The sequence below is a fragment of the Candoia aspera genome, chromosome 1, assembly GCF_035149785.1.
Source record: "Candoia aspera isolate rCanAsp1 chromosome 1, rCanAsp1.hap2, whole genome shotgun sequence".
NCBI lineage: Eukaryota > Metazoa > Chordata > Lepidosauria > Squamata > Boidae > Candoia > Candoia aspera.
This window is the reverse complement of record NC_086153.1, coordinates 278,917,468-278,940,049: the sequence shown is the minus strand read 5'-3', so window position 1 is coordinate 278,940,049 and position 22,582 is coordinate 278,917,468. Positions and strand designations below refer to the sequence as shown.

The 22,582-nt window shown below is 42.7% G+C and overlaps 1 protein-coding gene across 2 annotated transcripts in view; it reads right to left on the bottom strand.

Moving 5' to 3' along the window:
* Positions 1-4,044: 4,044 nt before the first annotated feature.
* VPS39 (VPS39 subunit of HOPS complex) overlaps positions 4,045-22,582 on the bottom strand; it is a 43,670-nt gene continuing 25,132 nt past the window's right edge. For both annotated transcript variants that reach the window (XM_063289899.1, XM_063289900.1), the window contains 6 exons: positions 22,095-22,197; positions 21,324-21,369; positions 8,424-8,573; positions 7,728-7,862; positions 7,436-7,527; positions 4,045-6,034 (listed from right to left, as the gene is read on the bottom strand). In XM_063289899.1, the coding sequence (XP_063145969.1) occupies positions 5,959-6,034; positions 7,436-7,527; positions 7,728-7,862; positions 8,424-8,573; positions 21,324-21,369; positions 22,095-22,197 (602 nt within the window). In that variant the 3' untranslated portion in view covers positions 4,045-5,958. The remainder of the gene's footprint in view (positions 6,035-7,435; positions 7,528-7,727; positions 7,863-8,423; positions 8,574-21,323; positions 21,370-22,094; positions 22,198-22,582) is intronic.

Below are 22,582 nucleotides of genomic sequence, written 5' to 3'. Positions count from 1 at the left end.
GGAGGGAATCGCCTCCTTCCGAGCTGTATGGCTAGGAGTAGTAGATACATGGAGCATCTGAACTCCAGTACATTTGGACTTGAATCCTTGGTGTTTGTATAATATCCAGTTATGAACACCTTTTCTGGAGAAGTTCCTTGGCACTGTTACTGTAACGTTTAGAAAAGACGGATTTTCAAGGACTTGGCTATGATCACTGAAGAAAGTGCATTAAAAAAAGCACAACAACAGAAAAAGAGCTTTGAAAATGACTGTGACTCACAGTGTATAATATTCTGTTTCACAAGAATAATGTAAAACTCTGTGCCCTTTCAAGATTTCCTGGAAAATCAGGGCAGTGAGTTCACTAAAGCAGTCATCACCAATCCCTTCCCTTCCATGAGTCTGTGGTATCTAACATTCATGTGAGATCATTTCCTAAGACCTTGAGTTAATTTTAGATATTAGCTATTTATAAACTGATTAATAAATTGTTGGCCCCAGGAGCCAACATAATAAGTAATATATAAGTAATATTATTATATTTTATAAGTAATAAAGTATATAAGTAATATTATTATATTTTATAAGTAATAAAGTATATAAGTAATAAAGTAAATTATAAGTAATAACATAGATTCTCATCATTACTACAAGTGCACATCATTCCAGGAAGTCAAGACTTTTAAACTTACTTTTGGACAATATTGTTCTTGAAGGAACTTATACAGGGGTGATTTGCTTGGCCTCAATTTAATTTGGATTAAAAACAAAAATTCTCAACGATAAGCTATTTGCCAAGTATCTTTTTAACTCCCTGGCTGTGGTGTTCATAACAGAGACAAATTTCCAGTTAATAAGCAGTTTTTTGTGTGTGTGTCCAATTCTTGGAGACTGCCTGGACAAGTCCCTGCCGTTTTCTTGGCAAGATTTTTCAGAAATGGTTTGCCATTGCCGCCTTCCTAGGGCTGAGAGAGACCAACTGGCCCAAGGTCACCCAGCTGGCTTTGTGCCTAAGGTGGGACTAGAACTCACGGTCTCCCGGTTTCTAGCCTGGTGCCTTATCCACTACACCAAACTGACTCAGTGATAGGCTATCTGCCAAGTATGTTTTTAACTCCCTGGCTGTGGTGTTCACAACAGAGACAAATTTCCAGTTAATGAACAGGTACAAGGCCTATTTTCCTCACTTACTGTGTGCAGTTCTTAATTTAAGTCCTACTGGCAAGGCTTGTTGTATTTAACAGTTTGTGGTTTTGGTAAACCAAAAAGCGATCAGTCTGGATTTAGATAATACAGTAAATCCAGTTTATAATCAAAGACCTCTATGTGGTGGAAAAGGAAGATAGCAACGAGTACACGTTTGTTGGGCATTGTGTAAACTTAGCCTTGATCAATAAATGAGAAGCTTTTTGTACCCTCTTCTTCAAGAACCCTTCCTCTTGCTCTATTCCCTCTTCCTTCTTTTCAGGTCTAAACGTTTTACCCTGCAGCTTCCATTTTTTACCAACATCTGAGCTGCCACTTGTTTTTCTAGTAACCCAGTCCTGCTGTATCTCAAACGTTTCCTTATTCACTCTAGTTGATTAGGCACTTCTTCCCCCTCTCCCATCTTTTCTGTTTTTAAAATGGCAATACAGGTAATTATTATGCTGCATCATGCACTAGATATTCCAAACAACCCCCTTTCCCTCTTCTGTAATGTGTTCTCCATGTGTTTCTGTGTTCCACATGAATAAAATAAACTTGTAAGTCTGTTTAATGTTAATACTTGCCTCGCTCATTCTTTCTCATTGTTTGGGAAGGTGACTTCTTTTCAAGCTACTGATCCATTTATTTACAAGCTGCAGTGTGAATTTGAGCTAGTATTTTCCTAAAGTAGGCGACAAAAGCAGCTATTCCTTGAATTGCATTTGCCTAAAAAAATCAGCTGGTAAAGCAATACCTCTTTGAAAATATCCCTCACCCTGTTTTTGGATTTCAGACTTTACCCATGTTCTCATATGCATTTGTGTGTGTTTATGAATGGAGGAAAGAACAATAAATGTCCTGACTCTAGAATAAGAGATTTCTTCTCTTCATCTTCATTGTAGCAGATTTTCAGTGGACTTGCCATCAGCAGTTTGTACTCCAGGTATTGTGGCATTCTTTCACTCATAGCCTTCGGATAGTTAACATTTTGCATTGATTTCGATTTTGTTTCCTTTTAAGTCCTACATTTCCACACTGACCAATGATGTCTTCCAATTGCCATTTAATAATCTGAATTCTTATTCCATTGCTTAGATCTTATATTGTTTTTCATACACTGCAAAATGGTATTTGAGTGTCATTTTAATGCTTATTGCTAACTTGACACTATGCTGTTTAATGTGCAGTTTTCTCTTAGTGTCTGGTTTCTGGGCTGACCTAGTTTCAAATGGGGTCACTCAATGGTCTTCACACATTCAAGGCCTTAGATTGCCTTGTTTGCTGTTTTTCTCAGGCCATTGTCTGTATACCATACTACTGCATTCAGATAGAGTCCATACACTTTATAGTATCTGCAACACCCTTATGCATTTTGGAAGAGATAAAAAAGGAACAGTATAGCTTCCAAATCAAACCCAAATGTTTGTTTCAGGAATTAGGTAGCAGTTAAAAACTAGCATGCAAAACCATAAGGATTTAAAGACTATTATACTTGCTGAATGAGTTCATACATTGTGTTTTATGCCATGGTTTATTTAACCAAATTTTATCAAATAAATCAAGATTAACTGGGTTGGGCATGATCATAGGATGGAAACAAATTTGTCGCTATGAGTGAACTTTGTCAGGGCCTAGATGGGGAAAGTGCGACCCTCCTGATCCTATTATATCACTTAATTGCATTTGATACCATCAGCCATGGTATCTTTCAGGATTGATTGCAAGAGTTGGGGGTTGGAGTAGTAGTTCTAGCAACTGTAATACATTTTCTCCCTCTCTTCTATATTAAAATAAAACCTAGCTTAAAAATGTAAAGAAAACGTTTCCCTCATGTTTTATTTTCAAAGATCAACAAGATATTTTTTAAAAAATTAATAAAGCCACGCTTAAAAATACAGATGGTACACACTAAATAGCTGCCCTTATCTGGGCTCAGAATCTAAGCAGGGTCAGGCCTGGTTAATAATCGGGAGACCCCCATGGAATATTTACTTGGTTCCTAAACTTTATGCATGTGTGTGTGTCTACATAACAATGTTTAGTTTGCTTTCAATTAATTGTAATCTCAAAGTATACTAGAGCTATAAGTTAAACTGAGAAGGTGAAAACCACCCCAAAAGATGGCAGTGGCAAACCACTTCTGCATTGGTGTTGAGAAAAAAAAAGGCCAGACACATCTATGAGGCCATGAGGAGTTGAGTTCAACTTGGGCAAGACTTTACCTTTTTATCTGTAACAAGTTAAACTGAACTTCATAAGCCTGTACAATTTCAGATTTAAAAAAGGTGGTACAGCCTCTCATTTAGCAACTACCTTGCTTAGCAACCATTCGCAAATATGACGGTAATAAAAAAAATTCATTTTCCAACCAATGCATGTGACCAAATTTCAGGGGCCTGACAACAAAAATCTTCAGTGTGAAACTGATTAAGGCCTGTCAGTTTCAGGCAACCTAGGGTTTTAATCAACTAATTAAGGTCACAGCTAAGCTTGTTAACTTGTGGTTAGCACTTTTTATGGAACGAATGCGCTGTGGAGGAAAGCAGGTCAGGAAGAGATAGCTTGTTTAAGCCACCTCTCCACCCTGTGAGAGAGCAAAAAAAGGGAAAAAAACATGTCAGGCACAGGACAGCAAGAGAACTTTATCTGAATGAGACGCATAACCAGTGATCTTCGCAGTCTCTCTCTCTCTCTCTCACATGTTCACTTAGCGACCATTCACCTAACAACCAAGCTGTTGGAACAGAACGCGGTCGCTAAATGGGGAGAGGCTGTAGACCTGAACCGATGCCTCCTTTTAGAACTGCGCTGTCATCACCATTCATCTCACACTAAAACGTTAAAATGTTGGACAGTACTTATACACACCACTGATTTCAAAGAAGAAATATTTTTATTCAGGGAAAAACAGTTTAGCAATGCCAATTTCTCAAAATGTTATACTTTATTACTTTAAATAAGCCCGCTGTACAATCGGTGAGTCCCAGATTCTTATACAAGATTACCAGCAGGCAATGACAACACGAGCAACATCTCTTCCAAAGATACAGGAAGCTGAACCAAGGCACATAAAAACTTGCTGTGAAGGAAAAGCAACATACCTACCAGAAGCCTCAGTGGCTCGCTTACTTGCTTGGCAGCAAACACATCTTAAAGTGTGTCAGAATGGTCAGCAGAGTTCATAATCTGTTTTGCAGTAACAGTCCATTATCCATTACATATTTCATTTAATCGCCAATGACAGTTATCTGCCCTACTTTATAAAAGTTTCTGAACAAATGCACAAAATCCAATAGCATTGTATTTCTTCCATGTGAAGAAGAGAAGTACTTTGTTCCACCCTCCCCAAGACTACTCAATTTCACAAATGAATTAATCCTAAAACCTGCAGTAATATGCGATTAACTGCACATAATCAGAAAGAGATACACCCTCTGGAATAGATTCAACTGGAAATAGAACAAAGGTTATCAGGAAAACAAATATTACAAAACACCAAGCTGTTTTTGCAGTGTATTATATACTAAACCTATCCTTGTCCAACTCTAACCATAACAACCATATATTATAATTGAAATTCAAACATTATTTAAAAAAAAAAAATCTTAACCAACTTTTCTTGGGCCATCTTTACATTTTAGGCCAGATCAGTAAATGGATCGTATGCCTCAAGCTGCGTTATCAAATTTACAAAATACAATAAAGTAAGATAACAACATTGAACCAAGCTGAGGTAATTCCTCATTCAGCTAATGAATGACTGCTCCTGGGTTTATTTTTATGTTGATACTATGACATCCTACGATGTATTTTGCAAACTAGTTTCTTCCAATATAAAAAAGTAATTTAGGCACATCAAGCAACCAAAGAGCGCCAACCTGAATGGGTATAAGAAACTCAAAATACTGACATTAAATACGTGTCTGATCTACCTGAAGGAGGGAGTGCACAAAAGGCTTAAATATTTCAGTACAATGCTGTCTTTAAACTGAGATCAGATGTTCCAGCAGTATGAAAACATGCCGTCTTTAAAATCTTAAGAGATTACTTTTTTCTCTTTTCTGTAAAAGTGCAAGTGCTAGTTTTCCTTCAAAACTGTTGCCATTTTCATTACACTCATAATGGTAGTGACTAAACACAGTGCAAATAGTAAGCCCATTAGTATTTTCAAAAAATTAAACTAAAAAATACCAATTCTGATCATACTGTATGAGATTAGTTCCTTTGGAACTATTACTGCTGATAACCCCTTCAGATACAAAGTTTTCTTATCAGTACCTAGTTATCTTCACTATTAGAAGGAAAGAAAATCTAAGTACAGCCTTTTTGGTAGTACCTGCCTCCAAATGGCCGATTAAAGAAGATTTCAATACAACACTGATAAAATATAAGATCTTTTCCTCACCTTGGATTTGAATGGTGAATTATACCCAAAATGCAATTTGCTTCTCTAATTTTCAGCATCCGTTTTCCTTCAGTAGGAAATCCTACAGATCTGGAGTATAACAGTAACCCACTAATTTTTAGTTTGCATTCTTCCTCAAGCTAAAGTGCTATGAGGTTAACCTGCTGCTAAGTGTATATAACTATAGTTTAAATCTGGTTGTTTTTACTCAGTCCACGCTGGGCAAATTACAAGTCATCCAGTGAAGCAATGGAGGGCTCAAGCTGTTTGCAAGCAACATGCCTTGGAAGATTCTTTAGAGAAATCAACTGCTTATCAAATGTTCTCTCTCCTTCCATATGAACATCATGACCACCCAGTCCATGTAATGCATGACAATGTTTTCAGGTGTCCATTGAGCCAACATCTTTGGAACAGAAATAATGCACAACAACTGCATTAGGAAACCGGGCAAAGGCACTACAAGCAGAAAAAAAGACAGCATATCAGTTTTTAAAAATTTATGTTAATTATTTCTGGTCCTCCTTAGAGCACTATTTTGTTTTGCTATTTTTAGATGCATAGGAGATACCTCTTACATAAATCAACCCTTTTCCATGGCTAAATCTGCAATAATATATCATTTTGCTGAAGTTCTTAATGCTTTACTCCAATGTCTTTGTCCCTTTGTGTTTATGTAAAGTGCTATGTAAGGGATTTTCTTCTTTTGTTGCAAATAAGAGCTTTATCTAGTAGTTGATAGCACTCAGATTACAGTACTTTAACTACAAAGCTATTTGGAAGATAGCAAAGATCCCATACAGATACTGCCAACATCATGAAACTATACACTTTAAAAAAGGTGGGAAGCTAGAATGTTGTGAAACTGGACTGTACAAGATAAGACAGGATGACAGAAAAGCGATTTCTAACTGGATAATCAGATTAAAAAAACAAACACAAGATGAAAATAGAAGCCTATAAAAGACACAGAAGGAAGGCAAAACCCTACCAAGGAAAAACACCCCCAATAATAAAGAATATTGGTGGTGAAGCTAAAACGTTTTTTTAAAGTAAAAAGTCATACTAAAAGTTATATAACAATGGCCTAAACAGGTCATAGCATCTGGCTGATCCTGTCTGGGCTTCGAAGCTAAACAAAGTTCTGCCTGGCTAGATGGGAGACCACCAGGGAATCCTGCACTGCAGGCTCGACTGGGAAGTTGAAAAAACATCCCAGAAAGCAATGGCAAACCAGTTCCATAGGGTTGCCCCAAAATTCCTATACGAACATATCCAGGGGTTAACAGGAGCTGAGATTGATCTGAAGGAGCCTTTAACTTTCACCATATAATATCAGAACAGAATGTAAAGTTAATTAAACTAGCTGTATTGCTTATTAAGAAACTGACTCATACAGGAACATTTTAACACAGTAATCTACACATATTTCCTAGGAATAAGCACCCATTTATGACTGGGCTGTAAATCTGAACATATTTGAAGCATGTTTCTGATATAAAATAAGAAGTATTAGTGATCTGCAGGCATAAGACCTTAAAGAGAGTCATTTAAATAAATTTTATTTCAAAATTAAAGGGTCAACTTCATTTTAAAAAGAATACAAAATCTAAGGCTATAAAGTTCCTTCACCTGAATCACATCTTCCATATATGAATACATTTAAGAGGCTTATATCCTCTACCGCTTCCAAGTGAGGAAGACTGCTGTTTTGCAAGAACTGTTAAGAAACAACATACAAGGAAGCTGGTCTCACTGCATCCATTTGAGAATTACATTTGAGTAACCAAGGAAGGGACAAACTGCAAAAACAAATTCGGCAGCAATTTCTACTAGTTCCCTAAGAGTGATTTCACCTACCTATTTCCAATCTTCTTTTTACACACACCACAAACTTTTTCTTCTGTGATTATACATTTCACCTGCTGATGTAAAATCCGTTCTTCTTGTACCTTTGGCAACATAAGAAGAGTTTTAGAATAATTCCTTGGAAATCATTCTGAGGGGGAAAAAACAGACATGGTCTTTTAACTAGTATGGGGATTTGGGGATTTCTTTGCCACATCACTGGAATAACACTGATTATACACACCCCGTTCCTGTTTTAATTCTCCATTTGATAATCATAAATGAGAAAAAACACAACACGTACTCTTAGGAATTCAGCGTGGAGAAGCTTTTTAAGTATCTGATTGAATCGTTTCTTTTGGGCATTTTCTTCAAGGACTTTTTCCAAGAATATTCGGATCTCACTAATTTGAGTATTTGCTGGAAGGAGATTTATTGCCTAAAAATACAATAAAGAGATAATGGATAGGAGAAGTCACATCAGTTAAAGTTCTTCCAAAATCAAACATAGGATAGAAATATGCATATAAATAAAAGAGAATATATGTAGCTCAGGGGTGAACTGTGAAGTCCTTGGTGCTCTCTGAGCCTTGTTTTCTTGCAGACGTTTCATTAACCAACTAGGTAACATCATCAGTGCGATTATGAGGTTACTTAGGTAATGAAACATCTGCAAGGAAACAATCGAGCTCAAAGAGCACCAAGGACTCTGCATATAAACAAATATGGTTTCAATTTTCCAACTACATACTTGCATTTTGTTTTACGCTAATACCAAGCACGCTCATGAATACAGGGGAAATATCCAGTCACAAGTTATGTGTCCACAGATCAGAGATAAGAGAGTATCTGCATGTAGCATAATCTTATTCACAAAGAACTCTTTTTGAGGCTGCTTGTAGTTTGAGAACAAGCATTTCAACTAGAACAGCATTCTTTTCATGCAGCACTACAATCTAAAATGCATCCTATCTAAAAAAGCAAAATAAGAAAACCTTACTTTAGTAGTGTCCAATTTGCTGTGATGAAGTTCCAAAACCTGCAACGCAGCTTGAAGATTGGCTTGTGGCTCTAAGAGTTCCATCTTGATTGGTCCCAAGCAATGAACACTAGGTGGTGAAAGATACATCCGAAGCAGAGACAAATATACCTGTTTCACACAGAACAAACCATTGTGTTAAAAAAAACAACCCTCTAAAATAATTTGCTATAAGTATGCCTTTCCACAACAGAGGGGAACTTATTCAAGCTACAATCCTATACACTTGTACAAAAAGTGGGGCTACAGATTATGGGGTGAGAATATGATTTTATGTAGCAGTATGTAAACCATCCTTGTGAACTGCTGGTATATGAATATTGAAAATAAATCTATCCCAACCTGCCAAAATGACAAAAAAAACAAAACAGTTTGACATTTCAACCACCACCCACTCTGGGGGCTGCAAAATGGATGCTAGCTGGCTCTATATACTGTAGCTATAAGCATCCCTAGCTTAAAGTGTGTGAAACCAATGGTTTCATTCAGTAAACTGAGATAAAGCACCCATGCCAGAACAGAACCGAGGAGGAAAATGACATGGCACTGGTCTACAATTCTACGTGGCACTATTTATGAAGTATGTTAATGCAGAACACAGCTGCCAGGAACTTACAGAGATAGCTTGGAATATTTAACACTGATCTGATAAACTGTACTGGTTTCCAGGTTGGACCCTAAATGCCAATGTAAAAAAGCAGCCAACCAAATAATAACAATCCATTATGTTCTTTCTTACATTTAAGCAACTTTTTAATTCAATGCAAAATTATATTCCCTGATTTGCCAAATAATGGAATTAAATTAAACATTCCACTATCTATTTCACTGTTTTTATCTAATTGCTGGATAATGGCTCTTCAAATTTCCAGAATGTGGGTGTAATGGTTGCCTATTCTAAAACACCATCAGACTCATGAGTATGAATTCAGAGATATCTGATTTATTAAAGAATAGTATGCAGGATCACAGAGAAAGCTGAGAATGATGAAAGCGTGCCAAATTCAAACTAAAAACCCTCAGTGCAAATGAAATCCCTCCCCCCATAGAATCTTCCCAAGTTCACAATCCCAGGTGCTCCTAACGGTTTCTGATGGTCTGCGGGAAAAATCCTTGAGCAGATAAAATAACCCAAACACATTCCATTGTACTGATTTCACATACAGAGCTTGGTACAAGGTCTCACAGCAGCTCCCTCCCAAACAGAAACGCGCATCAACACCATGGCATGTGAAAAGTTACGATGTATAAACTACATTGAATCAGTGAACATGATATACTGCCCCCCCAAATGAAAACACATTAAGCAGCAGGTTTCAAAGGATAAGCAAGGTGGAAACGGTTAACTAAATCAGGAGCGTTAACATGGTGGGCAGACACCCATTCAGGATGAAGAAAGTGTTTCCATCAGACCAGATACTGCAGGGTGCCTCGAAGCTTGCGAGAATCAACAATGTCCTTGACTTCAAAGTGTTGTTGGCCATCAATCATAACTGGAGCAGGAGGAGGTTGAGGGTGCCAATGCGGCGAGTGGTGCACAGGCTTAAGCAAGCTACAATGGAAAACAGGGTGCAAGCGCTTCAAATTGTGAGGCAGGTCCAATTTAACAGTAACTGGATTGACAATATGAACAACAGGAAAAGGACCAATGAATTTGGGAGCAGGTTTTTTAGAGGGTTGAGGTGATTTGATAAATTTAGTAGATAGATACACCTGATCCCCAACTTTGAAGTCGTGTTGTAAAGAACGATGCTTATCAGCTTGAGACTTGTAAGCAGCCTGGGCATCAGCCAACGCTTGTTGAATTACTGGCCAGGAATCAGACAGTTTAACAATCCAGTCAGATGCAGAACATGTTTGGGAAGGGGGCTGCGCAGTTCAGGGATGGGAACAAAGTCATGACCAGAAACCATGCGAAAAGGGGGTTGTCCGGTACTTTGATGCACAGCATTGTTATAAGTAACTTCAGCAAAAGGTAACAACTCCACCCAATCGTCCTGATGGTAGTTAATGTATGCTGTAAGGAACTGTTCAAGAATGGCATTTAAAATCTCAGTAGAACTGTCAGTCTGTGGATGGGACGATGTGGACAGTGCCTGTTTAGTGCCAATCAATTTTAAAAATGATTTCCATTGGGAAGTAAACTGTGTGCCGCGGTCAGAAATTAAGTGGGAGGGGCTACCGTGGAGGCAGTAGATGTGGTGGAGAAATAGGCGCACCAATTGTGGGGCTGAAGGGATGGATGCACATGGAATGAAATGAGCTTGCTTAGAGAAAAAATCCTTTACAACCCAAATGACAGTTTTCTTCTGACTGGGAGGTAGGTCCACAATGAAATCCATAGAAATTTCGTCCCAGGGGCGGGATGGGCTGGCCACTGGCTGTAGAAGCCCCTGTGGTTTTCCCCCTTTTCATTTGGACATGGCACAGACAGGACAGGAAGCAACATAGTCTTTTACATCACATCTTAAAGTTGGCCACCAAAATTGACAGCGAACCAAATGCAAGGTTTTGACAAAACCAAAGTGTCCAGCAATTTTATCATCATGGGAATGCTGCAAAACATCAGCTCTTAAAGTTTCAGGCACATAAAGGCGGTGTTCCACCCAAGCAAGACCGTTTTCAAAAGAAATAGTGTCTCTATTAGCTAGCAACCAAGTATCAGATTTCAGTGCCTGGAGAAAGTCCTTCTGTAACTGACAAGGAACTTGCACTTCCCACTTCCCAGACTGTGCTGGGGGCGGGGGTGCCTGCGCACAGGTTTGGCTCCAAGTGACAGCAACCAAGCCCAGTTGTGGTTCAGTGAGAACAGTTCCAACCACATCTGCCACCTGGTCAAGGTCCTGAGGTAAACGTGACAAAGCATCAGCCAGGAAGTTTTTCTTTCCCAGAATGAATTTTAACTGGAAGTTAGAGTGACTGAAAAACTGAGCCCGGCGAACTTGTTTAGGGCTGAGACGTCGTGGGGTGCAGAGGGCTTCCAAATTCCTGTGATCGGTCCAAACCTCGAAAGGGCATTTAGCGCTTTCAAGGAGATGGCGCCAAGTTTCTAAAGCTGCCTTTACAGAAAACGCCTCCTTTTCCCAAACATGCCAATGGCGTTCTGTTTCAGAAAATTTCCTGGATAGATAAGCGCAGGGTTTTAGGCAATTTTCTGAATCCCTTTGTAACAAAATAGCCCCAATAGAGGAGTCAGAAGCCTCAACTTGGACCACAAAGGGGCGTTCTGGATCAGGGTGCTGTAGAATAGGCTCAGCAGTGAAGAGTTTTTAATGTTTCAAATGCTGCCTGGCATTCAGGCGTCCAATTCAGCACTGCCCCAGGATATTTTACTTTGCGTGTCTCCAAGCCCTTGGTACGGAGCAAATCAGTGAGGGGCAGAGCAATCTCAGTGAACCCCTGGATAAATTGCCGATAGAAATTACTGAAATCTAGAAAACTTTGTAATTGCCTCCGGGTGCAGGGACGTTCCCAACTCAGAATCGCCTGAATTTTTGCAGGGTCCATTTCTATACCCCGGTCAGACGCTCTATAGCCCAGATAGTCAAGTTGGGTTTGTGAAACTCACATTTGGAAAGTTTGGCATAGAGTTTGGCATCTCTAAGTTTGCGTAACACCTGTCTGAGGAGGTGTTCGTGTTCCTCCTCGGTTTCAGTGTAAATGAGAACATCATCTAAATAAACCAGGACCCCTTTAAATAAATGATGATGTAATACTTCATTAATCAATTGCATGAATACTCTGGGCACTCCTGCCAACCGAAGCGTGCTGTCATGAGTAAGGATGGCGAGCAGGGGGCTCCTATCCAGGCTGTAAAGCGCATGCGTAGCACTGAGGAATTAGGTAGCCATTCCAAGAGACACAGATCGGACCCGCCTTAACATTTGGGGTTTATATGTCTGGGTTTTTCCCACGCTTCTTCAGTTTGTTAGGATTTTCCTGTTATGTAGCAGCAATAAAACACTAGAGACCTGTTCCTTGTCTCAGCGTGGTTCCTGGCTGTTAGGACACGTGCCATCTGTAACGATTGCCTAAACCCAAATACTCAGTCTCACAAGCTCGGGCTTAAAGATAACTGATTTATTAAAGGAATAGTATGCAAATACAGAGAAAGCTGAGAATGAGCAAAAGCGCGCCAAATACAAACTTAAAAGCCTTGCTTGTGAGCAGGTCCCGCCCCGTCGCCCGTCAGGACGCTCCCCCTCCCAGGTGCTGGAAGCCGTTAGACGCGCCTGGGAAAGTAACCTTGAACAGGAGCGCAAACCCAAACATGCATTCCAAGCCCTCAAAACAAGAGAGGGCGAAAGAATGGAAAAACCCCGGGTGAAAGAACACGGAACAGAAACTGACATGTGAAACGTTACAATGTTAACCATACATTAGAATGAGAACATGACATATTGCCCCCCCAAAAGAAATTAGGGAGCCGGTTTGTGAGGATAGGCAGAGTGAAATTGGGCTACGAGACGAGGAGAATGCACGTCTGGAGCAGCAACCCATTCAGGATGAGGGAAATGTTTCCAGCGGATGAGGTATTGCAGAGTGGAGCGCTGGCGTCTGGAATCGAGGATAGATGCCACCTCGAAGTGTTGCTGGTTGTCAATCATGAGGGGAGGTGGAGGAATGGGTTGCGGATGCCAACGGTCCGACGACAGGCAGGGTTTGAGTAAACTACAATGGAAAACAGGATGCAAACGTTTAAGGTTGTGAGGTAAATCAAGTTTAAACGTAACAGGGTTGAGTTGAGCAACAATTGGAAAAGGACCGACAAATTTAGGACCAAGTTTTTTAGAGGGTTGTGGGGACTTGATAAACTTAGTTGACAAGTAGACTTTATCTCCGACCACAAAAGATGGTTCCGGGGAACGCTTGGCATCCGCATGGCGTTTGTAGGTAGCTTGGGCATGGTGGAGAGCGAGTAGAATATTAGACCATGAGTCTTTGAGAGAGTCTGCCCAGTCAGCGAGGGTGGCTGGGAGCGGTTGAGGATGAGGGAGTTCAGGAATCGGAACGAATTCACGTCCAAAAACTGTTTTAAAGGGAACTTGACCAGTGGTTTGATGAATGGAATTGTTGTAAGCGACCTCAGCAAATGGGAGTAAATCGACCCAGTTGTCTTGCTGGTAGTTAACAAAAGCTCTGAGGTATTGTTCCAATGTAGAATTAACCGCCTCTGTAGATCCGTCCGTTTCCGGATGCCAGGCGGTAGAAAGCGATTGTTTTGTACCCAAAAGTTTCAAAAATGCGCGCCAAAATTGTGACGTAAATTGTGTGCCTCTGTCACTCACCAAACGGGCGGGGATACCGTGGAGGCGGTACACATGGATGAGGAAGAGGCGTGCCAGCTGTTGTGCGGTGGGGATAGAAGCGCATGGGATAAAGTGGGCTTGTTTGGAGAAAAAGTCTTTGACGACCCAAATGACAGTTTTGCGTTGACTAGGGGGTAGATCAACGATAAAATCCATGGAGATATCCTGCCAAGGGACAGATGGAGTGGCCACAGGTTGAAGGAGACCCTGGGGCTTGCCCGGTTTGCGCTTTATCGCCGCACATACAGGGCACGCAGTGACATATTCCTTCAAGTCTTTGAGTAAAGTTGGCCACCAGAATTGGCGGCGAACGAGGTGTAAAGTTTTCACGTAGCCGAAATGCCCAGCTAGCTTGTCATCGTGGCAGCGCTGGAGTATGGTTTTTCGCATTGATTCGGGTACATAGAGACGATCGTTGCGCCAGGCAAGATCATCGGTGAAAGTTAAAATGTGTCGATTGGCTTGCAACCAAGTATCTGTTTGAAGGTGGGAAAGCAACTGTTGTTGCAAATCGGAGGGAATTGACAAGGGAGGCGGGCGGCTGGAAGGCGGAGCGGCTGGAGGCGGAGTTGATTGCGCTCGGGTCTGGCTGCGAGTCACCGCTGCCAAACCTAGTTGTTTGTCGGTCCAGACGGTGCCTTGGACCGTTGGCCCTGGGCCAGCATCTTGGGGTCTGCGCGAGAGGGCATCAGCTAAGAAATTTTTCCTGCCTGGTATAAATTTAAGGGTGAAGTCAAAGCGGTTGAAAAACTCAGCCCAGCGCAGCTGTTTGGGACTGAGTTTTCGACTGGTGCTTAAAGCTTCCAGATTTTTATGGTCAGTCCAGACTTCAAAAGGGTTTGAAGTGCCTTCCAATAGGTGTCGCCACGTCTCTAACGCTGTTTTTACAGCAAAAGCCTCCTTTTCCCAAACATGCCATCTTCTCTCTGTTTCCGTGAATTTGCGAGAGAGGTAGGCACAGGGTTTTAAAGCGCCAGATTGGTCAGCTTGTAATAGAATTGCTCCTATGGAAAAATCAGAAGCATCGACTTGTACCACGAAGGGTTTAGAGGGGTTTGGATGCTGTAAAATCGGTTCTGTGGTAAAGATTTGTTTCAGCGCTTCAAACGCTTGCTGACAGGCGGGAGTCCATTTAAGGAGCGCGCCTGGGTTCTTTGAACGTCGCGTATCCCCCTGTCCTTTAGTTTTTAACAGTTCAGTAAGGGGGAGGGCGATTTCCGCAAAATTTTGGGCGAATGTTCGATAGAAATTAGAGAATCCAAGGAAACTCTGTAATTGTCTCCTGGTACGGGGAGGTTCCCATGCCACGATGGCTTCTACTTTTGCCGGGTCCATTTCAATGCCCTGAGCTGAAATCCGGTACCCTAGGTAATCAATTTGCGACTGATGAAAGGCACATTTTGACAGTTTTGCATACAGCTGTGCTTTTTGCAATTTAGCTAGTACCTGACGCACCAGGTGGATATGTTCTGACATGGTTTCAGTATAAATCAATACATCATCCAAATATACCAGTACCCCTTTAAATAGGTGGTCATGCAAGACCTCATTGATTAGTTGCATAAAAACCCCAGGTGCCCCAGATAACCCGAATGGTAAGACTTTATATTGGAAAGCCCCAAGAGGACAGTTGAACGCTGTCTTCCACTCATCCCCTTCCCTTATGCGAATGCGAAAGTAGGCTTCTCTCAAATCCAGTTTTGAAAAGATTTTGCCTCTGGCCAGATGTGATAACATATCTTTGATCAGGGGCAAAGGATATTTATTTAATATTGAGACCGCATTGAGCCCGCGGAAATCGGTACAAAGCCTTAATGACCCATCCTTTTTTGGCCTGAATAGGACAGGCGCTCCTACCGGGGAATTTGCCGGCTCAATGAAACCTCTAGCTAGATTTTTATCAATGAACTCCCTTAGCGTGGTAAGCTCTTTGGGAGACATGGGGTATATTTTTGGGTGAGGCAATTTTACATTTGGTAAAAACTCAATGGCACAGTCTGTTTTTCGGTGGGGTGGCAAGCGATCTGCTTCCTTTTCCCCAAATACTTCAGCAAAATCTTGGTACTGATTGGGTAGCCCCTCAAGAGGTTGAAGCGTTTGCACAGTGGTATACGCTACCCCACCACCCTCCATGTCCTCCAATAGGTCCTTTTCGGGTACTTTGTAAAATCCATCTGCAAACGTCACAGTTCTATGCAGCCAGTTGATAAAAGGGTTTTGCTTCACAAACCAAGGCATCCCCAAGATTACCAGAGGCCCCCCCACTGGAGCTACCACAAATGGCAGCTTTTCCTGATGGGAGCCCATCTGCAAAGCGACCAGTCCCGTGGAAAGATTGACTGCCTTCCCTCCCGCCATAGTTCCATCCAATTGGGTGAAAATCATGGGTCTTGGCAAAGGGAACGTGGGCAGTTCCAGAGCCGCTACGACATCAGGGTGCATCAGGGAACGGGAGCAACCCGAGTCTAGCATGGCCCACGCTTCCACCGTTTTGGTTTTTGAGCTTAGTTTAACTTTAACAGTCAGTGTGGGGAAGTTTCCACTCACCGAATCATGGTTACGCCCGGTTTCTTCCACCTGCCCTAGGGCGCCCTTCAGGGCAGGTGGTAGGCTTTTCCCGCCGGCTGCTCGAATTGCAACTCTTCCTCCTCTTCACCGAAGGGAAGGTCTGGGGGGTCCAGTTCCGCGAGGGCTGCCTTCAGTTTTCGCGGTGGAGCAGGAGCAGGCGTCTTTACCGTGGGTTTCGTCTGTCGTTCCTCTGGACGGCGTCTTGGGCACGAAGTGGCTCGATGTCCTTCTTTCCCACATCTGAGGCACTGACCTTTGGAGAACCGTTGCTCCCTCTCTTCTTCCCAGGTTTTTGGTTTGGGGCGGCTGGCAAGTCCAGATGTGCGCGCCCCTCTAGCGAGACGTGTTTGTCGAAGCTCCTTGGTATGGGCATAGGTTCGTAGGGCATTTTCTGCGCTTCCCGCCAACTGAATCCACCCATATAGCGTTTTGGGATCGTCTCTGCCTAGCGCCCATCGAAGGATTTCGGGTTCTAGCCCCTGCTTGAACAATTCGATGATTGTTGGCTCAGACCAGTCTTCCACCTTTCCTGCTAAAGCTTTAAACTCCAACGCATATTTAGCAACTGAGAGGGACCCTTGGTAGAGTTTGCGCAGGTCATTTTTGGCCGTTTCTTGAGCTAGGGGGTCTTCGAAATGCTCCTTGAGTGCCCACAAAAATTCATCAAAGTCCTCTAACTCAGTTGCCTCAGCTTGGCATAGTTGCACATACCAATCTGCTGCCCTTCCTCTCAGCTTGTTGGCAATGAAATTGACCTTGCCGTGTTCAGACTGAAAGTTCCGACCCCAATCTTCTATGTAATGCTTAGCATTCGTAACGAAGAAGGAGAGCGTTGCGGGATCCCCATCAAACTTCACTCCAAATGGTGGGAAGGTTCTTGCCGGCTCAGCTGGCTGTGGCGGTGCCGCGAATGACAGCGTACGCCGAGCCCCCACAGTTGGTCGATCCCTAGGAGGTCTTGCCTCTCGCTCTCCCCTTTGATGGGCTGATCGAGTCTTACTTCTCCCCCGGGTCGACAGGGTGCTGTGCCTGGGGTACTGTGCCGGCTCTTCCTCCCAATCCTCCGGGGTGGGCTCTGCCCCTCTGGGCTGATCCTCTCTGGGTAGATCCTTGAGGATCGTCACTATTAAATCCATTTTATCTTCCAATGCCCTCATACGGGCCGGAGTGACCGGCTCCTCCTGGGGTTGGTTGGTTATCACCACCTTCGGTGACAAGGGGACTTCGTGCTCCCAGGCCAATTGGGGAGACCCCCTCCCCGTGGTTCTTTCCATAACAGATCTCTGTTCACTCCTAAGACTCTCCTGTATGGATGTTAGCAGCTCGTCCAATTGGGTATCTCGCAACTCCCGACGTGCTGCTCTTTGCGCTCTCGAGGTTAGCGCTGGCCGGCTTTTGGCCACCTCCCGCTCTTCTTCGCCTCCCTCACTTACGCGAAGTTGAGGTTCTGTCATCGCTGGCGTTCCCTCTTATCCAAGGATTGGATGGGGCCAGCGGAAAATGGAAAAAAAATGAATTCTCAGCTTTATGTAACGATTGCCTAAACCCAAATACTCAGTCTCACAAGCTCGGGCTTAAAGATAACTGATTTATTAAAGGAATAGTATGCAAATACAGAGAAAGCTGAGAATGAGCAAAAGCGCGCCAAATACAAACTTAAAAGCCTTGCTTGTGAGCAGGTCCCGCCCCGTCGCCCGTCAGGACGCTCCCCCTCCCAGGTGCTGGAAGCCGTTAGACGCGCCTGGGAAAGTAACCTTGAACAGGAGCGCAAACCCAAACATGCATTCCAAGCCCTCAAAACAAGAGAGGGCGAAAGAATGGAAAAACCCCGGGTGAAAGAACACGGAACAGAAACTGACATGTGAAACGTTACAATGTTAACCATACATTAGAATGAGAACATGACATGACATCTTTCTTTTCCCGGAACAACTCAGGAGCCCCAACTGGGGAATTAGCAGGTTTCAATAAACCCCCTTGACAGATTTTTGTCAATGAAGTCCTGTAATGCCTCAAGGTCCTTCTGAGTCATCGGATAAGTTTTTGGCTTGGGCAATCGAGCATTGGGGACCAACTCTATTGCACAGTCAGTTTTCTGGTGTGTGTGTGGGGGTAACTGATCTGCTTCCATTTCCCCAAATATGTCTGCAAATTCTTGGTATTGAGCAGGCAAGCCTTCTAAATGTGGCAAGTCAGGGCGCGGCATGGCGATCGCTGCCCTTCCAACCCCCGCACATCCAACTATCTCCTCTGTAGGAGCTTGGTAAAATCCATCTTTAAAAGTCACAGTTCTGTGCTCCCAATTTATATAGGGGCTTCAATAGGTCAGCCATGGGATCCCTAGGATTACCAAGGGATTGCCCACAGGTGCTACAATGAATTTCAAAGTCTCACGGTGGCTGCCCATTTGCATTGCCACAGTTCCAGTGAAATGGGTTGCCGGCCCCCCACCCCACCCCCGCACTGCTGAACCATCCAACTGTGTGAAGATCAAAGGATGCTGGAGGGGGAAACTTGGCAGTTCCAAAGCGGCAACCAGATCAGGGTGAATTAAACACCTGGAACACCCAGAGTCAACTAAAGCCCATACCTCGGTAGATCTCGTGCAGGAACCCAATTTCACTTTTACTGCTAAAGTGGGACAGTCAGCACTCACCATAGGATCTTCATGCCCATCCTCTTCCACCTGCCCGCTGGCGCCCTTCATGCCAGGTGGCTGGCGTTTCCCGCCGGCTCCTTAAAGTCGTCTTCAGTCTCTCCCGAGAAGTAGATTAATTCTTCAGCGTTGGCTGTTCCTTTGGCTGCTGTCATTCACCGCAAAAGGGGGGGGCGATTTGGCCTGCAGCTTCCCTGCTCGATCTCCAGCCTTGGCTTTTGGGCAATCAGCTGCTCAATGGCCCTCCTTTCCGCATCAGAGACACTGACCCCTCGTGTAGTGCCGATCTCTCTCCTCATCCCAGGCTCTATAGCTTGGCCAGGCAGCAGTCGCAGCACTTCGGGGTCCTCTCATGGTGGCGGGTGGTTTTTCAGATTTTCTAGTTTGCATGAAGGTATGCTGAGCGTGCTCAGCCTTCCCTGCCAGACAGATCCAGTCGTACAATGACTCGTGGTCGTCTCTACACAACACCCAACGCAGGACGTCTCGGTTGAGTCCCTCTTTAAAACGCTCTATTAGCGTTGACTCAGACCAGTCAGTGATTTTACCAGCCAGAGCTTTAAACTCTAGGGCGTAATCAGCTACTGACATTTGGCCCTGGGTAAGATCCTTCAGCGCCTTCTTAGCTCTTGCCTTGGCCAGAGGATCTTCAAAATGCAGCTTTAACGCCCAGATGAAATCATCAAAATAATCAAGTGCAGGGGAGTCAGCATCACTTAATTGAACATACCAGTCAGCTGTTCGACCCTTCAACTTGGTGGCAATGGCAGTTATTTTAGACTCTTTGGAAGGGAAGCATGCCCCAAACTCTCTCATATAACTCTTAGCATTAGTTAAAAAGCAAGATAACTTTGTTGGATCCCCATCAAATTTGACAGAAAAGTCTCTCACTCCACCTCTGGTTGGAGTGGAACCAGCAGGCGCTTGAGTGCTTTGGCCCCAGGTTACAGTAGCTTTCCCTTTACAGGGTGGGGATACTGATGGCCGGGCTCTGTGGGGTGGAGATTCGTCCCGGAGCTGTCTCTGGCCCCGTTCCACCGGCGGTCTAGATGGGAGGATGGGGGATGGTTGCGGGAAGCTGGGATCTCCTCCGCGTCTCCCCTGCCCCTCCAGTGACAAAGACAGGTTTTTCAACATGTACTCCATCGATTCTATTTTGGCTTCCACCACTCTTAGTCTCTCAGGGATTCGAGAGTCCCCTCTCCTTCGCGTGCCCGGTTTCCTCTCAGTTGACACCGTAGATTTTGTCTGGGGTTAGTGGGAACCGATACTACCAGGATGTCCCCGATCTCCCTGGTTGGGGTTCCCCCACTTCATCCAAGGTGATCAACTCTGTGAGCAATTCGCTGGGTGCTGGTTGCTTTGGCTCTTCCCCGTTGTCAGATTCCTCTGCATCAGAATTGGAATTCGATTCATCCCTTGACAGGTCTCGGGATTCTAAAGGTTCTGTGGTGAGGTTCAGTTCTCCGCTCTTGACCGTCGACTCTGGCATCAAGCTAGCCGTCTCCTCAAGTCCCCCGGTTGTGGATTTCGACTCAGCCATTTGTTAACTATTTTCTCTCACAAGAAACTGATCTTGGTAGGAGCTAACAGTACAACTTTGGGGATTCTCAGCTTTATGTAATGGTTGCCTATTCTAAAACACCATCAGACTCTTAAGTAGGAATTCAAAAATACCTGATTTATTAAAGAATAGTATGCAGGATTACAGAGAAAGCTGAGAATGATGAAAGCGTGCCAAATTCAAACTAAAAACCCTCAGTGCAAATGAAATCCCTCCCCCCGTAGAATCTTCTCAAGTCCACAATCCCAGGTGCTCCTAACGTTTCTGATGGTCTGCGGGAAAAATCCTTGAGCAGATAAAATAACCTAAACACATTCCATTGTACTGATTTCACATACAGAGCTTGGTACAAGGTCTCACAGCAGCTCCCTCCCAAACAGAAACGCATGTCAGCACCATGGCATGTGAAACGTTACGATGTATAAACTACACTGAATCAGTGAACATGACAGTGGGTTCAGTTTCAATCTGCAAATTTACTATCAAAATCACATGTTGATAGGTCAAATGCTTTACTTCTATCCCAAATAACAGTGAAAAAGTAGTTGGAGCAATTATAATTAGGACAGCAGGAAGGACAAAGGTTTAAACACTGTCATTTTGTACTGATCTTGCTCCCCCCACATCCCCATGCAGGCTATTTATTATTTTTAATAGCACATATCTATTATCTGCATCTAACTATGTCAAGTATACTTTTGCCCAGGTTGTGTTTGGTAAACACAGGGCATTAACTTTAAGATGACGAAAAATAAGTTACTCACATCTTTGTTGCCATCTTTGCTTCGGTCATAGTGTGTATGACAATAACTGAAACAACATCAACAGGAAATTCAGGGTGACTTTGAAGCCCAATATATTAAAAAAAAAAACTACACATTTTGAATTTTAATCAATCAGTTGATAACAAATGCAAAAGATATACAAACATTTCTCATTTGGCAAAAGACCATGAAGACATGTCTGACTATTTTGGAAGAAACAAGAGTAAATGGAGAATAGGCAATTTTATAGAATTAGAGATTTGGTTAGTTCTGCTGAATACGTTTTACAGAAGACTTAGTTATAAGTTCAGCATGATTTCAAATGAAACAAGTTCGAAGTCTCTTAAACATTATATAAATTTCTCACAACCAGCTCTCTTGAAAGACTTCAAAAATCATGGAGGATGATTCCAGATTTTAACTGGAATCTGCCTGTAACACTTTGTTGCAAAGAATCCCCTTCACATCTGCATAACCAAAAATTGATAGTGAACCTATAGAGGTTGGCTACACTTCTTTAAAACTGTATGCAAACTGTAATCTTTCTAGACTGAGTTGGAGTAAACTGCCAAGATTACCAAAACCTTTGTCACTACAGTGGCATTAAAATTGTTATTATACATTGTTGTATTGTTATATGAACTTTAAATTTAGGTTTGCATCAACAACAACGAAGTAGAGAAGCCATGTAGCTGAAAGTCAGATGGTCTAATAACAGTTGTCAATAAACTGATGGTTATCACTTTCAAAGATTACAAAGCAGGTTCATACGTTTCAGCTATCTTGGTATCCTTCAGGATGTGAACATATATAAACAGAGCTTGTTCATGATTCCCCATCCGTCCCAAGAGCAGCGCACGTTCCTCAAGGAGTCCTGTGGGCAGGAGGGGAAAAGTAACACTCACTGGCAATATAGTTTATAAAGCAGTCTATAAGAATGTGTACAGTAGTCACCATGACGTTATTCCAGTTTTTTATTTTTATTTTTTCCCTTAAAAGATTTCAGTTTGTTTTTCAATTGAATTGTACAGCTTGTATGTTATATTAAAGGTGGAAAAAATCCTGAAGTAATTTATCATGGTCTGATTTTTTTACATCTCAAAAACCGGGCATTTTAACAGGTGGGTGTAGACTTTTTATATCCACTATAATAGGACTGTGCAAATCATTCAAAAGACATGCTTTCAAAAGCATCGCTCTTCAAATCTTTAAAACTGCCCTGTCTTCTTCTAGGCTTGCGTAACTACTTCAGGAATTAC